This window comes from Misgurnus anguillicaudatus, chromosome 12 (genome assembly GCF_027580225.2).
Source record: "Misgurnus anguillicaudatus chromosome 12, ASM2758022v2, whole genome shotgun sequence".
Classification (NCBI taxonomy): Eukaryota; Metazoa; Chordata; class Actinopteri; order Cypriniformes; family Cobitidae; genus Misgurnus; species Misgurnus anguillicaudatus.
The window spans coordinates 17572802-17590575 of NC_073348.2; the positions used below are offsets into that span (position 1 = coordinate 17572802).

At 38.0% G+C, this 17774-nt stretch overlaps 1 protein-coding gene across 7 annotated transcripts in view; it reads right to left on the minus strand.

Annotated features, from left to right (window-relative positions):
• The window catches only part of strbp (spermatid perinuclear RNA binding protein), a 114512-nt gene that overhangs the window by 37580 nt on the left and 59158 nt on the right, over positions 1-17774 (minus strand). For all 7 annotated transcript variants that reach the window (XM_073874039.1, XM_073874041.1, XM_073874042.1 and 4 more), the window contains 2 exons: positions 9506-9652; positions 679-930 (listed from right to left, as the gene is read on the minus strand). In XM_073874039.1, the coding sequence (XP_073730140.1) occupies positions 679-930; positions 9506-9508 (255 nt within the window). In that variant the 5' untranslated portion in view covers positions 9509-9652. The remainder of the gene's footprint in view (positions 1-678; positions 931-9505; positions 9653-17774) is intronic.

A 17774-nucleotide genomic window follows, 5' to 3' on the forward strand; every position in this document is an offset into this window, starting at 1 on the left:
AATTTAAAAAGTAAATATGACTTTAATGCTTTATACATTTATTACAAAGGGGACGTTAAACGTCTGGGTAGGAGACAAACCCAAATTAATGAAATTCTAGGGAAATAAAAATGTGAGAAACAAAGTCATTTACACCTGGGATAAAGTGAGATTATTTTTTATTTTGGGGGGTGTAAATTATTCCTCTTTTAATACCACACCTCGCCTTTCCACTTACTATTTTCATTTAATTAATCATTAATTTAATAATGGGGCCATGGCATGAAAATCTGACTATTTCCACGTATAAGTGCTATGATTGGGTCCTCAGTGCTTCTATCAACCTAGAAAATGTGAAAAAGATCAACCCAGTAACTTAGTTTTGGTAAACCATTCTCTACAAGCACATGAGAAAAAAGGTAGTTGAAATTTGGCTCTCCTTATGATGTCATAAGGAGCTCTTATATAATAATACCACCCCTTAGGACACCCTTTTTTTGCACACACCTACGAAGTGGCAATTTTAACATGCTATAATAAATCATCTGTGGGGTATTTTGAGCTAAAACTTCACATATGTACTCTGGAGACATCAAAGATTTATTTGACATCTTAAAGTCTTGTGCCATGCCCCTTTAAATAAACAAATCAAAAGCATAAAAATTGAAGCAACATTTTTCCCAGCATGCATTGTAAACACTCATTTGTGCTGTCTTCTGGCGATTCGTCTGTGCTGGGCTCGGCCTCAGCCTCCTCCTCCTGTGTGCTGGATGAATTTGATTGGCTGGCTTGAGACTGAGATTTGTCCAACCAATCAGACACTTGTTTAAGGGCGCACTCCACTGTGGAGACGAGGCTCTGCACTGCTTCCAGCTCCTCAGAGGACGGGTAGATGGTGGAGTGCTTCGCCATGACGTGGCGGTCATCGTTACCGAATGACCGGATGGACCTCTGTGAAACGAGAAACAATGTGTCAGAACTACAAATATAAAGTAGTAAAAGGTCCACGTTAAGAGATCCCAGGTTGAAATCATAGTTGGACAGGAAGAACCAGCTATAAATAACTCTGCTAAATGTACAGAGACACTGAAATACTGTGTTAACAACTTCTCAAGATCACCTTGGCCAACTTCTATAATTTACCTTTCAGGTAAAGTGTGTTTGTGTCCGTGTATAGGATGGAAAGTGCAAGGTTGGAGTGGAGCATTTAGTAACTGATTAAACTTTAATCAATCAAACTCACCTCCACTTGCATTGATGGCAAAAACACCAACAAAGTTTAGTGTTAAAGAACGTGTGACCGAAGCTGTATGTCACACCAAACCCATCAGAAACACACCTTCAGACATACTGTAGGCCTGCTGCATTTACCCCTGTGTGTGTGCGGGCACGCGCGTCATCGTGCTCTACATCATCGCTTCAGTTGGAAATCAATTTCAGCTTGCTATCAGTCACCCAACAACCTTTTCTAATCAGACATGAATCCCCTCTTCATCCTCTGCACATTCTTCCATCTTTCATCGTGCACCATCTCTCACTTTCAGTCAATCTCTCCTGTGATGTGTTGCCCCACCAACACCAATGTGATCCCACCTACCAGACCCTTGTGTCCTGCATTAACATTCAGCATGCAAGTGGTGTTCATTTCACACAGTTGTTGATTTTAGTTTATTTCACCCATCTGCAATCAATCCGAATGTGTTTTTTTATTAGTTGGACAATCCGTACATCACTAATACACAAGTGATATAAATAATGGAGGAGGAAAAACAAACACATCCAGCTAGAACTGAATCATATCTAAGCATATATAGTGAATTAAAACCGAGGATGAAATTTTAATCAAATCGTGACCCTAAGAATCAAATCAAGTCTTGAGGTACCAAAACATTACCACCCTATACATTTTACACAATTTCAAACTATTAAAAATGCATAAACATTAAATGGGTCTGATTCTAAAAATTCACTTTTATAATGTGTTAAAATCAGCCTATAACCAGCATATAATGGTAAAATCCGTTCACTCGGTTTTTAATAATTTGCATACATATACACTCACATAAAAGATTATTAGGAACACCTGTTCAATTTCTCATTAATGCAATTATCTAATCAAACAATCAATCACATGGCAGTTGCTTCAATGCATTTAGGGGTGTGGTCCTGGTCAAGACAATCTCCTGAACTCCAAACTGAATGTCAGAATGGGAAAGAAAGATGATTTAAGCAATTTTGAGCGTTGCATGGTTGTTGGTACCAGATGGACCGGTCTGAGTATTTCACAATCAGCTCAGTTACTGTGATTTTCACGCACAACCATTTCTAGGGTTTACAAAGAATGGTGTGAAAAGGGAAAAACATCCAGTATGCGGCAGTCCTGTGGGCGAAAATGCCTTGTTGATGCTAAAGGTCAGAGGAGAATGGGCCGACTGATTCAAGCTGATAGAAGAGCAACATTGACTGAAATAACCACTCGTTACAACTGAGGTATGCAGCAATGCATTTGTGAAGCCACAACACGCATAACCTTGAGGCGGATGGACTACAACAGCAGAAGACCCCACAGGCCACAATTTTCACAAGCTCACCAAAATTGGACAGTTGAAGACTGGAAAAATGTTGCCTGGTCTCGATTTCTGTTGAGACATTCAGATGGTTGAGTCAGAATTTGGCATAAACAGAATGAGAACATGGATCCATCATGCCTTGTTACCACTGTGCAGGCTGGTGGTGTAATGGTGTGGGGGATGTTTTCTTGGCACCTTTAGTGCCAATTGGGCATTGTTTAAATGCCACGGCCTACCTGAGCATTGTTTCTGACCATGTCCATCCCTTTATGACCACCATGTACCCATCCTCTGATGGCTACTTCAAGCAGAATAATGCACCATGTCACAAAGCTCGAATCATTTCAAATTGGTTTCTTGAACATGACAATGAGTTCGCTGCACTAAAATGGCCCCCACAGTCACCAGATCTCAACTCCATAGAGCATATTTGGGATGTGGTGGAACGGGAGCTTAATGCCCTAGATGTGCATCCCACAAATCTCCATTAACTGCAAGATGCTATCCTATCAATATGGGCCAACATTTCTAAAGAATGCTTTCAGCACCTTGTTGAATCAATGCCACACAGAATTAAAGCAGTTCTAAAGGTGAAAGGAGTCCAACATAGTATTAATATGGTGTCCCTAATAATCCTTTAGGTGAGTGTAAATATAGTCTGTCTCCTGTCATACATACATTTAAAATGTTATAAAATGCTTCATTTCTCAGTACAACTGACTGAGTGATGCTCTGCTTCATCTATCCCAGTGCTTCTCAATTATTTTCTGTCTGTGTTTATGTTTTGTTTAATTTTAGTTAGCTTATTACGAAAGATAGACTGTAATTTTAAACGCCATATAGGGCGTTGTAAAGGCCAAGATGAAGGTAGAATTGTAATGGGTCAGACATTATTTTCGAGTTTAATTTAAGTTTTGTTTTCTACTTTAAAAATGAATTTCGTTTCAGATAATTTGTCTCTTAATTTTAATCGATGTTTTGTTGATAAGTTTTGTGAATATAAATTAATAAAAACAATAAACTCAACGTCATTAATATTTAATGCTCGTTTAGCTAGCGAAGGACGTGCACGGACCTCGCACACATTTAAAAATTAATGCAATAAGCATTTCTGTAGGCTAAAGCTATACTTCACCTCTTACTATGTTTGATTGAAGTTTGCATTTGCTGAAATTAATTTTTGCTTCAAGTTCGTTTAGTACTGTTCACTTGAATGCTTTCTTTTTAAATCATAAAGACCAGTCTCCGATCGGCGCACATGACATGGGACAAAAATAAATAAATAAATAGCCTAAATTAAACGCACAAATTACATAGTCTGCACTAGTGTCATCCTCCTGATTTACCACTTTGTAAAACTTATTCCAGGCAACCCTTTTCTGACCTTTTATTTCCTTTGTTTTTAATTCTCATTTTTTTGAGTTTGCCACGTACCTCCTTCGCCGGCGTTGATAAGAGCTGTGTCAAAATGTGCCTCATTTCTCCGCGCTGTTAATGATAGAACGAATGGATCCTTAACATGCCGAGGCTATCCCAAACAATTAAAACCTTTATTAAATAAAAGTGTATTTAGAAAACTTTTTCTTGTTACTGTTTTAGTATTATAAGTTATGTTTTGTGTTAATATTATTCGGTTTATGTTGCGTATATTTCTAAGGTTGATTATTTGATATACTGTTGTTGAATAGTTTAATCTACATTAATGTATCATATTTTCTAAAATAAATTCATATTTTTCTGATTACATATTTATTTTAATAAGTCAGAAATGTCTCCGCTGTTTATTGCTGACAGGCGCGATGGGCGCTACTGGGGGCGCGTGAACAGGTGACCCAAATTATGGGTCCTCTGAAGGCTAGACCGTCTCATTTCAGTTCTCTTCGCGAACTTCTGAGCCTGCCACCTTGATAGACATAATGCTCACCTTTAAGGTCGTATGCTTTGAAGAACAAAGCTAATAACAAGCAGTCGATCCGCCACCCGCCCGAATTGAATTAAAATATTATTTTTCGTCACGTCATCCGCCCGATCCGCGGTTTATCCGCGGAGTCCGCGGCTGTAACCGCCAACCGCGCATCTCTAGTTCATAGTATCTCAGAGCTGCATACTGGTGCCAAAGAGTGCATATTGGTACCAATGTATACATAGCTGTACCTAAATGGTACATATTAGGTCCTTTTTAAAGGGTACAGCTCCAGTGACAGCTAGGGACAATTTTTGACAAAATTTTTTCTGACAGTGTACATATTAGTTAGATTTTTTTGTCTCTGCAGTCTTGGGTTTCAGGTGGCACCCTATTAAAGCACCATTAATCTACCAGTATCATAACAGCAATCTATATGACTATGCATTTTAAGTTTTAGTCTTAAAGGTGCAGTGTGTAACATTTATTATCTACTAACTATATTATCAGTGGTGTATAAAGACCTTACATAATGAACTGTTATGTGTTTACTACCCAAGAATGAGACGTTTTTATCTACATACACTGCAGGTCCCCTTACATTGAAGTCGCCGTTTTGTGCGGTAGCCCTAAACTGACAAACTGCGTTTTGGCACTACTGTATTTTGTCTTAAACAACAACATGTTTGTCCTGTGGCAGCTTTCGTAGCTTCTCTATGCGTTTCGGTGAACAGTGGACTGAGCTGTTGGTTTACAATCTCACTGCTAGATGCCGCTAAAATCTACACGCTGCACCTTTAAGTAGCAATGTCTAATTCATTAACCTTTTTTTTCCGAAATGTATCTTTTCAATGAATCGTTTGATTCGTTTAACAAAGCTTTATGATTATTTAATGGTGCTTTGGTGGCAAGTAAGTGGTCACACATTTTTATTTTTGGATGAACAGTTCCTTTTAGGAATAGCCTCTGCTGTACCAACCGCACAAGGTCGGTGTCCAGTACAAATCGAATCCCAGGGGAAAATAAAAAGGCAGGCGTGCACCACAACCAAATCTTCCTGTCTACCCATTCCTCATCCTTTATAGTGCTGAATTTCAATCATATCAGTCTCATTCAATACAAGGTCTATTCCCTAATCCTATCATTTACATTCCATCAGCCTTCCGCTTTCATTTCTATATTCGATAGCAGGCTCGCTCAATAGGGTATCAAAGACATATCACCCTGCCGCAGTCCCCGGAGGGGTGTGACCTTTCACAGAATATAGACATAAAAATGACATAAACCCATCCATCATCAGACCGACGGCTGTTGTTTAACCAGATAGAGAAGAAACGATTCATCCGTTTTAATCAGAATTTCACCTCGTGACATTTTTTCGCTAAAAGACGCCTCGGCATGTTTGTAGAGGAAGAACATTGTGGATGTTTGAAGGCTACGACCTTCAGCGAAGTTGATCAATTAGCACCTTGTGCATAATGAACGCTTCGACGAGACTACACAAACTAAGTATGTGTGTGAATAATAAAATAGCCAGACGGGATTGTGTTAGTATGGATCAGGGTGTGGTCTTTGTGGGCATATGCAGTAATGGGTGGTTGGGTAAAAAAGATGCTTATCTGCAAGTGTGTGTGTGTGTGAATGTGTGTGTGTGTGTGTGTGTGTGTGTGTTTGCAGCAGTAACAGTGGTCTTGGTGGCGTAAGGCCAGTATTTAACAGGCAGTGTGCAGAGTTTATGAGCCGCACCTAATGGCCGCTTGTGAGTAGCAGTAAAACATACTGGGAAGTGTAAAGGAGTGTAAAATAGCCGAGGAGGAGCGGAGAGCCTTGCATCTTAATCTTACATCACACACAGAGGGGGGAGAGAGAGAGAGAGAGAGAGAGAGAGACTTTAGGTCAACCCAAAATTCTCCAAGATGAATGGCAGCATTACTATATTTGATTCAAATCTTAAAAGCTTATAAAAATAAACCTTAAAAGTTTCTTTGGTATTATGCCCAAGTTGGATAACAGTTTAGCAAAGATGTGCGAGCTGATCTATTAAAAAAAGTCTTGAAAAGTAATGAGTCTTTCAAATGTGCAAACTATCATTTGGTCAGTTTAATAGGTTTTCTTTAATGAATGTGTAATTTGAGTCACAGACAAGATTCCTTCAACTATGATATTTTTAAAAAGGGTGAAGTGGTTTTAGACACAGTGGAAGAGAGAGAGAGAGAGAGTGAGTGAGAGAGAGAGCAAGCAATCATGAAACGGACGGTTTCATCAACCCACTGGTTTAACAAATGGTGCACTGGGGACACAGACATCATACGAAATGATTTCAATCGACTACAGAGTAAGACGGACACAGACACACACGCACGGCATTAATCCACAGTGAAAACTTTATACAGTCAGCAGTCACGTCAGGAACTGCTTCAATCATATGCTGTTACCAGTAACAGTATGATCATTCTGGGATGTTGACGCCTTGGGATGATGTTTTGGCTTAAGGTCATTTAATTACACAGTGTATTTACGGCCCTAGCACTGCCTGTCAGATGTATTAGATAACCCGATGGCGGGCCCTGGCGTGTTGTGTCTATGCGCGTGTGAGGTCAGCATTCAGTATTAAATTGATTACGCACTCCTAATTAAAATGTCTTCCAGTTAGGCAGCCATCTGAAGACCTCTGAGACTTCTTATTATGGCACTGACATGAGCTGACCACAAACAGCTGTTGACTGACGCAGGCATTCACCATGAGTGTGCGTGTGTGTTGAGATCAACGGGCTTTGACAGTGAGTGTTAGCAGTTTGCTTATGTACGATGTGTGCAAACCTTAACTGGACCCAGGACATAGACATGCGGAACACTGCTGTGAAAATATTCATAACACGGATTTCAGGGATACCCGTTTTGTGATTTGTCAGTCATGGCATTGTAATTTATTTTTCTTTTGCATAATGACTTTATTAAGTCACATATGAGTGCAGATTAGAGTAGGTAAATGCCTTACAAATCCAAACTAGGGCTGTAAAGATTAATCGTGCAAATGCGCATTTTCTCAATGAATGAATTTGAATGAATTACGAAAATCTGGAAACATCCAAAAGCCAGAGGGTGGTCTTGTGCAGAAACTCCAATTGTGCCACAGAAGAAGTAGCATTACAAACGCTATTCCAGGAAATGTCTAGACAAATATTTATATCGCCGTTCTTCAGATTGTTTCAGGTATTTTCATGATAATAAAGAATATTTTGAAAGATTTTGTTTAACGAGTGTTGCTTTTTTAAATGCACGGTATAAACGACTCCGACTCATAATGATTTTAGATTGATAAGGACTTCTTACTGACCAAAGTGCCATATTACACGCACAAGCTGCGCATGAAACACAAAATCGCAGCCTTGCAATTCAGAATCGGTTTTAGACAGGTCTTTTTAATTGGACACGCGATTTATCGTTACAGCCCTAATCCAAACTAGTAGTAAGCATAAATGTGTTGATCAATGTCTAAATTCTTGGATTGAAGATTAAGTAAAGACTAATTGACGACGGGCCATTGAATTATAAAAAAAATAATGCACACTTAAGGTGGTTATGTTACACCGCGGGTGTTAAACATTTAAAGGACCGTAGACGGTTTCAGCAGTAACAACATAAACAAGCGGCTGTCGTGGTCCGCACGTAACTTCCGCTTAACTACGCTAAGAATAAACAAGCAAAAAAACAACACATAGATTACCTAGGAAACCAAAACATTTGTTATTTTCGATGAGGCATTTGTATTTAAGAGATCAGTTAAGCAACTATTCAGACCATTAAAAAACGAAACCAGAAGTAAAGTTCGGATCCAGACGTGTATCGCGTCAGCGCACGTGCGTCCGATGAAACCGTCTATACCACGATTAACAAAAATATTGCGCTGGTGCCTCTTTTAAGACATTTTAAAGGTTAGGTGTGCGGTTATTGAAAAATAATCAACAACCAATCAGAATAAAGCATTCAACAGCCCGGTGGTATAATATAAATATAAATATAAATATATATATATATATATATATATATATATATATATATATATATTCATACAATAATGGCGATCGTTTTCTGCGCTGTAATGGACTATATTATGCATACCAGATGCTTTAAGTTAATCTATGAAGTAAGATAATACTCTCAAATCAATATAGCATGTCCATATTATAATATGGGATATCATCAATTCGATAATGTACCGTCAGCTTGTCATTAAATTGCAAAATAAACCCCTTTAGTTTATGATAATGACTGGCTGACTATATTATCCCTTACATATACACTCTATAATGCTGACAAAAACACAAATGCAAATCGATATCTGCTTTTAGAGACATGCCATAGTTAGTGCTGCCAGCGTTGATCATTTCTTTAGTTGCACGCATACAAGCCAGTACGTGTGTGTGTGTGTGTGTGTTGTGTAGAGTATCTTCGGTCTCAGCCACTTTGGCCACAACCTGACAGGAAGTCGAGTGCAAGGTCACATCGTTCTGTGTCCAATAAATCAATAAGGATAGCGATGCAGAAAACTGAAGACAAGGAAACGTGTACATCTGTGTGTGTGTGTGTGTTCGCATGCGAGTATTCAAGGTGACCCCGGCTGCGGCAGTGAGGCTGGGTAAGCATTACAGCTCACGCTAGCGGGACGCTCATTACGCCGAGTTATTTATGAACCTCCCCCCCACCACTCTCAGACTTTAATAATTCAAATAGCACAACCCTGCTCTCCCAAGAGACCTCACTCCCCCAAGCCGGAGGTGAGCACCATTAATCATACGCTGATCTCCTCCCCTCTTCTCTCGCTTTCTCTGTAAGCTTCCATCACATTTCCTCTATCGCATCTCGGCTCGTTGTAGATAAGAGCAGTTCGGACAGAAACAAGTGTACGAGAGATTTTGCCTTTTTTTGACATCAATCCTATGCACACACAACTGCCACATTTAAAGTGATAGATTGATTCACCCTTACGTGACTATATTTTACATTTTTGAGAAGAAAAGATGCAAATGTAGAAAATCATTTGGGGGATTACCATGGCGGCTGGAGGGTTGCTAGACGCGGTGTGTCCGTGAACGTGTGTGCGCGAGCGCGGTGTGTGGAGACGGGGGTCTCGGGACGCCCTCTCCTCATGCGCTCGCCTCTCTGCTCGCCCCTCCGCTGCGCCTTACTGCACCAAAACCTGCAGGACAGAAAGGAGGACAAAATTCATTATGCTATTTCAGCAGAAGCTTCTTGGGTTTCTTGTTAGCAAGACAAGTGTGTCAGGGCACAAGCTATTATGACCATATAACTGATAAATAAACATGACTAAATATGTAGCATCAAATATCCCTCACACACCCACATCCCTCAGGAAAGATCAATGTCTCTTTGTTTGAAACCGAGCAATGCAGTATATGGATGTTATACATATTTTATGATCTGGGTGCTGACACACAAGTGATACACAGCCTTATTGTTTACCTTCTGCTTACTTTACCTCATTACTAATATAGGAGAGGGTTGTACGTACGCGTATGCATTACACGTTTGATATGACTGTTTAGAAAAAGGATACGTTTAATTTAAGCAAGGGCTTGGTTTTAGTTATTTTAGGATATTTATGTAGTTTTTACATACAATTGATAATTCATCCAAATCCCAATTGACTTCCATAGTTGGAAAAAAGAATACTGGAAGTGAATGATCAGTTTGGTTTCAAACATTCCTCAAAATATCTTCCTGTGTGTTTATCAGAACGAAGAAATGTATACAGGTTTGTTACAACATGAGAGTAAGTAAATTATGATTATTATTATAGGCAAATCATTTTAAGACAAAACAATAACACTGATTTACCGTAATTTAAGATACTATATCTTAACGCCTGCCGTTTTAGCCAAGACGGCTCAAACATGCGTTTAAGTCTTAGACTGGGTTTAAACTGACACTCCACTTTTTTTTTTGATATACTAATCTTCCAGCTCCCCTAGAGTTAAACATTTGATTTTTACCGTTTTGGAAACCATTCAGCTGATCCCTGTGTCTTGCGTTACCACTTTTAGCATAGCTTAGCACAATCCATTGAATCTGATTAGACCATTAGCATCACGCTAAAAAATAACCAAAGAGTTTCAATATTTTTTCTATTTAAAACTTGACTCTTCTGTAGTTAAATCGTGTACTAAGACTGACGGAAAATTTAAAGTTGCAATTTTCTAGGCAGATATGGCTAGGAACTATACTCTCATTCTGGTGTAATAATCAAGGACTTTGCTGGTGTAACATGGCTGCAGCAGGCGTAGTGATATTACGCACTGCCCGAAAATAGTCCCCTGCCTCCAAAGTTACTAAGGGGACTATTTTGCGGCTGCTGGGTCATATTATTGCGCCTTCTGCAGCCATGTTACAGAAGCAAAGGCCATAATGAGAGTATAGTTCCTAGCCATATCTGCTTAGAAAATTAAAACTTTTATTAGTGCACGTCTTAGTACACGATGTAACTATAGAAGAGTCAAGTTTTAAATAGGAAAAATATCCAACTCTTTAGTTATTTTTTGTGCGATGCTAATGGTCTAATTAGATTCAATGGATTGTGCTAAGCTATGCTAAAAGTGGAACCGCCAGACCCGGAGATCAGCTGAATGGATTCCAAAAGGGTAAAAATCAAATGTTCAACTCTAGGGGAGCTGGAAAAATTGCCTATTTTCAAAAAAAGTGGAGTGTCCCTTTAAGATCTGTCCAGAAAACTATATATGTTAAACTCATATGAAAAAAGACATTGTAAATTTTTTACCCCACTTAATCTCTTCTTATCCAGACAAATGTCCTCCCTATATTAATGCAATATCCCTGGAATATAATTTCATTCTGTGGATTAAGGCTTTCAGGGCTGAACAGCTGCAACCACCCAAAAAAGACTTATGGACGAAAATACACATTTAAACGAAAAGCTGGAGTCAAGGTTCAGCGATGAACAATAAAATTCACAAAAAATTATGTGGAAATATGGGAAAAAAATCCTTATTTATTTACATAACTCTGTTAGTTATTTTAGCATCATTGTATTAAACCATTAAATACACCAATAAAAAATAGCAATTGTTGCGTTTACGGGCAATTATAACAGCATATTTAAAATAAAAAAAATTATTGATTAAATCTTTACCTATTCTTTAACTTAAAGTAATACAACCTGTTATTGGGTAAAGTAACTAGAGAAAGTTGAACTTGTTGAAATTGTCTTGTGATGATCAATGCTGCTATATGGCTAAAACCTCCCTAACTTTGATGTACTGTATAAAATCTTAAATCACCCAATGTCCACTTTAACCTAGCAAATTTACATCAAGGATAGTATTGGACAGGCAGAATTGGTGTTGTGCACTTAGACAGCTCATCTCCTGACCCCTATGCACAAAATCTCTAGTTTTAAGCCAGCACAACTGATAAGAAGCCTAGCATAGCTGCCAAAAGAGCTATTATGCCTAAACACTGCCCTGTAGATCCGCTGTAATAATGTTCAGCGGTGTGTGTCCAAACAGAGACGTTCGCAGTCTGCTCACTGATGTCCTCCTGTCACTCCCTTGTTATCAGAGCAGCAAAACCGCATCACGATCTGTGAGAAGTGGCAGCACGCACAAGGCATTTCAGAGAGATTTTTCCCAACAGAATGAACTGGGCAACATCTCTTCAAATACTGTATATCGAATGTAAACTCAAAAAGATCAAAAGGCATTCGGGGTTTACATTTGAGAATTAAACCAACAAACCGGTCAAATGTCTTAAAATGTTTGTGGTAACCGTGGTATAAGCAGAATAATTGACTCGGTGTGCTGCATTACCACCTTGGGTGTGCATTATTTTTTTTTTATAACTCAACAGCCCGTCGTCAATTATTCCTTACATGTAGGCCGGCCCAAGCTTTTAAGGGGCACCAGGCAGAAATTTATTTGGGGGCCCCTTTGGTGATTGACATGAAGGTCGCGCTTGCACCAACAGGAAATTGTCATATGTAGCCCAGGAGATGCACTTTGTCGCTATATTCATGGGTCAAACGTCTGTGTACGCGTACAAGTCAAACTATAATTTGCAGATACTTTTAAGATATATATTTTACTTTTAAGATAAAGCAGCAGTCAGATCGGAAGGCATTTGCTTAACCTCCGCATTGACACCTTGAAACAGTTAAAGCGCACATACATTACAGAGTAATACGCCAACCTGTATGAGACAAGGATAAAAATGAAATAAGCCTCTATCAATACCGCCCCTTGACCGACCTTCCCTTTAGTTAAATGTCAGCAGCAAAACCACCATCTCTTTTCACAATTCCCTTTGACCGATATCAATTTTGTAATGGTTTTTCTTTCTAACCTCCTCCAAGCAATTTAGAAAATAAAAGGGGGGGCTGGGGGTTAAGTGGATTTTGGCAATAGGGTTTCTTTAATGCCCTGAGGTGGCATTGCTACAAAGTGAACATTTAAAGTCTCACTTTTTATGAAGAATAATGGAGGAAAGACAAACTCACACCTTCTAAACCACAGTTACGCATTAAGCACGCCCTAGTGAACCTCATTCGCCAGAGCATTCAAAGCTTTTAAAGCACTTGACATTTTAACAAGCATTGTTCAGATTCAAAACTCAGTCTTTACAGCCTAATAAGACACAAATGAGTATTCATCCAAACCCATTTTTCAGAAATTCAATTTGTAAAATGTTGCTAAATAACTTGCCGACTTTTTGATGTCAAATGCATTTAAATTAGATTTGAAAGGTTTTACAGACGTATGTGCAGTGCACAAATCTGATCATTTCTAAGATTGCAGCAGATTTCTGTAATCAAACTGGATGACTGCCAAGGTTGTTGGTTTAATTCTCAAATGTAAACCCTGAATGCATTGCAAGTCGAATGCACCCATATTTTGCTAAGGCACTCCATATTTTGTGGTGTACAATGGCATGTGGTCTTACAAGATGCCTCTAGCACTCATTATTTAGGGTTCCTTTTTGTATTTAAATGTGATGAAGTTTGAGGAAACTCATCATAAAACAAAAAGGACAATAATGTTTTGTACTACAAAGCTGATAGTGGCAACAAAGATTAGATTTCGAGATGGGGAGGGGCGACGTGGGTGTGCCTTTGCCGCTTCGCTACTAATTACAGGCATTAATTATCTTGTATTATTTGTTTTATGTGAGCAAATGTCTTCTCTAGGGTGATCAGGTGATGGAAGGCAGTAATAAAAGACGGAGGAGTTTTAATACTCGATAAGCAAACACACTGGGTCTCATTCACCAAAAAGTGCGTACAAGTACTCTTTTGTGTGCAGAAAAGGTTAAGGTTCTTCAATATTTTCTTCTTTATGCACAAAAGGTACATACAGACATAGAAATGCTCACTTCATAATGTTGATGGAGGATTTTAATCAAAAGATTGTGGTTGGAAATCCATAATACACACCCAAACATCTCTATATAAGGGTTTTCACATCTTTTCTGTACAGCAAATTTAAATCTCTTTACATGCTCTTACCTAAAGTGTGGCATTCAAAAAAACACTCGTATAATATGCTTACTGGATTATGTACATTTATAGAAAATGTAAACACAACGATAGGATCTGCTTTCTGCCTCTAAATTGTGAAATGAGCATGTTACTAAGGTTTTTCCTTCCTTGTTATCCATATCCTATCCGATTCCTCAAAGGAAAAGTGTTTTGGCCAGAGGCACTGGCATGTCTAATTAGTGTAAGGTTGCCAGATCAGCGCCACACTTCTCTGCGCACTGATTATTGGATGGCCGACTTAATGAATCTTACACATGGCAACCCGCACCTGCTCCCACTCTGCAACCAGGGAAAAGGCTGGTTAAACAGATGTTAATTTTGTTGCTTCAAACGTACAAACCATCAGTCTGGGAATGTGTGTGTTGTGTGTTATTTCGAACTCTCGGTGGCAACCCACGGAAATGCAAAAGTGTATGTTTAGGTTAGCGGTCACAAACAGATGGGTTATTTACGGCTACATACGAAGCTCCATGTTGACACTTGGAAATGTATAAATGTTGCTGCTTATCAAAATGTTTACTTGGGAAGAATTTTACTTATTGACTGTCTTGTTTTTAAAACCATGCACACTTGAGTAATCTTTAGTAGCATGTTTGAGAGGAACAACACTGCAGGCTAAAACGCTGCTGTGGTCGAGTGCCGTCTTACCCACAATCCCTGTGGAAATACATGCATACCCAAACGTGCCTAGAAACCCAATACACATGCCACTTTAGGAAGCACTACATTGCATCATTAATCTTATTTATAGCTTTATATCTTTATAGGACCAAAGTTAGATTTTCTGCATACTATTGTTGTGTGTGTATGTATATGTATATGTATATGTATATGTATATGTGTGTGTGTGCGTGCGTGCGTGCGTGCGTGTATATATATATATATATATATATATATATATAAAACATTATCGTTTGTAAGAAAATGTACAATTTTGTAACATTAACTGTTTCCGGAAAATGGTACTATCGCCCCATGCTCTCCCCCAATAAAAGTTATAAATAAACTTATAAAGTTATAAAGAAATAAACCACTTAACAAGTTGAGTTGAATGACAAAGCGAGATCAAAGTTCTCTATTGTAACATTTGATAATGAGACACTCTGAAAAAGAGAGATATAATCTTTAAACTTCTAGTTTTTCGCAGAAGACAAGCCAGGTTTGAAATGTCAGCTTTTTTATGAAGAAAATGTTTGGTAAATGTTGGGTGTGCTTGTCTTTATAAAACTTGCAGGTTGTGAGTGGTTGCCAAGGCATGTGTTGAGTTAAATGTCAAAGTTTGTGATCTCCAGTCATATTTAACAATATCATGACATCATTACCAGGGGTGCAAACTCCTCAGGGGTGAAAAAGGTGACAAAGATACAATTGCTAATATATATATATATATATATATATATATATATATATATATATATATATATATATATAATTTGTATTTTCATTTTAATTTTAATAGTTTTATTAATTATTTATTCATTGTAAATCTTATTAATTTGAGCATTTAATAATACATTTTTTAAAATCAAATTTGAAACTGTTAACCACAAACTATAACATCAATTACTGTAATGACATAAACAAGAATTAATAAATGCTTACAATATATTGTTCATCGTTTGATCATAATGCATTTACTAATGTGAACAAATACAAAGCGTTTAGTGTTACAGAAACTTATTTAAAAAAGAAACTTAGTATTTCCTATTATTCAGTAGGCCTATACATAAACAAACAATTCAGGGTTTGTTCTGTTCACAGTAGGGCTGTCGCGGTAACCGCATGACCGCGCTACTGAAAAGCCCAACCGCATCAACCAAAAAAGCAACCGCAACAACCGCGCCTTTCACGTTAAATTCATGAAACTATATGCCGCCTTGTTTTTCACGACATACAGTACATGTATAAAAAAGGCCAAATAGATTGTCAAGAGTTAAGAGAGTAGGCCAATTTGTTTTTCGTAAATTTTAATTAAAAATGTAATACTTCATATTTCGTTAAATCATACAGTGAATGTGTGAAAAAGTAAAACTGAGATGACAGAATATCTGTGGTGTCGTCTGCCTCTAGATGCAGTTTTAAAGATTAAAATTACTGAATTAAATATAACTGATAAACACAAATGACGCCAAAATATAACTTGTTGCTTACCAGCATTAAAACCTCATAAGCGTCCGCTCCGTGGATGCAGCCAATATAACGCTGCGGTTGCTTTTGTGAACTGAATGCACACTTGACTTTCACCTAGACATTTAGATATGCAAGTTTTTCATCAACAGTATCTGCGTGAAAGATTTTAAACATTGATGATTATCTGCCGACTCGACTGTTTCATCCCAGCATCCTCTATACACGGAGAGTCTGCTTTATTAACGGCTTTTCCTTCGGTCCGCGTGAGCTAAACGTTTCCGCTTTTTACTTTTTTACTCGCATTTCTACATATTTTCGACAAAGGAAGACACAAGATATAATGTAAGTTATTATAGATAGCATTTAAGCTTGTTCTGAAATGATGACAAATCTGTGTGACTAAAAATGACCTCTCCAGCTTAATTTAGCCAAAATAATGATACATTCGTTTTCATACTTTATATATACACGTTAATTTATCTACTAATGTACTATTAAAAATACCCTAAATTATTATGCACTGCCTTCTGTATTGCATTCGTTTTGTACATTTACAGGTGCACAAATACTGGCTAATTTTAACTTCTTTAAGACACTGCTGTGTTCTGTATTGACCGATGCTCTTTTAATTTGCGCTTAACAAGCCTAAATGATGTTCTTCAATTTATTTTTGTTTTCTCAAAAATATATTTAGCTGTAGTATAGCTTGTGTTAATCTTTTTTTCATAAGGGGAAATACATGTAGCCTACCCTTCTACATTAGTTGACCTCATTGTTCTGGATTTTAAAAAATAATATTATTTTAGTAAATGAAGGTGGTAACCGCGACAGTTCACAGTCATAGCTATATTAATACAGTATGAATATGAACCCTGAACGAGCAACTCGAATTCAATTCCTATACAATTCGATATACAACAGGTATTAAAGGTAGAAAGGGGATTTAGTTAAGAGCAGTGATAGATTTTCTTTCAATGCCGTTTTATTAATACAAGTGACAGGAGCAAAATTAGGTAACTTCCCCTTTAAGACCAAAGTCCGGATCTAATACTCTTACACATGCGTTTTCTCTTTCAGCTGTTTACTTTCTTTTACCTAAATAGTCGTGTTTAAAAGGACACTTGCAAAGACGGGAATTTTGACGCATGTGTAACTTATTTGAGGCTAATACAGCGGCAAAATACTCACAAGCTCAATGAGAGGCGGATGCGCGACTTGCACGCTCCTTTCAAACTGAAACAGCTAACGCGCGCATATAGCACTGTTGTTTTTGTTTCAACGGCTTAAAATCACTTGTTTTAAAACTGCGGTGCTTAAATACCTGTACAAATGTTAAGTTTTGGTGACCACGCGAACAGCAATGTGATGTGGGCGCGTAACCTTGATTAGAAAATACTACGAGTTAAGTGTGTGCGCTCATTCTGCAGACTGTTTAAACTTCGGGAGCAAATAAGGTGACTATAAATTGTAAAACATAACCCGCTAAACTGGCTAGTGATTTGACATCATTAACACAATATCTGGAAATTATTTTCATATTTTCATTCATTGCGACCCTGTCGTAGACCCCCCTCACCCCTCATTTTCAAAAACTCATCGGATCTAGACGAATCACAAGGATGAC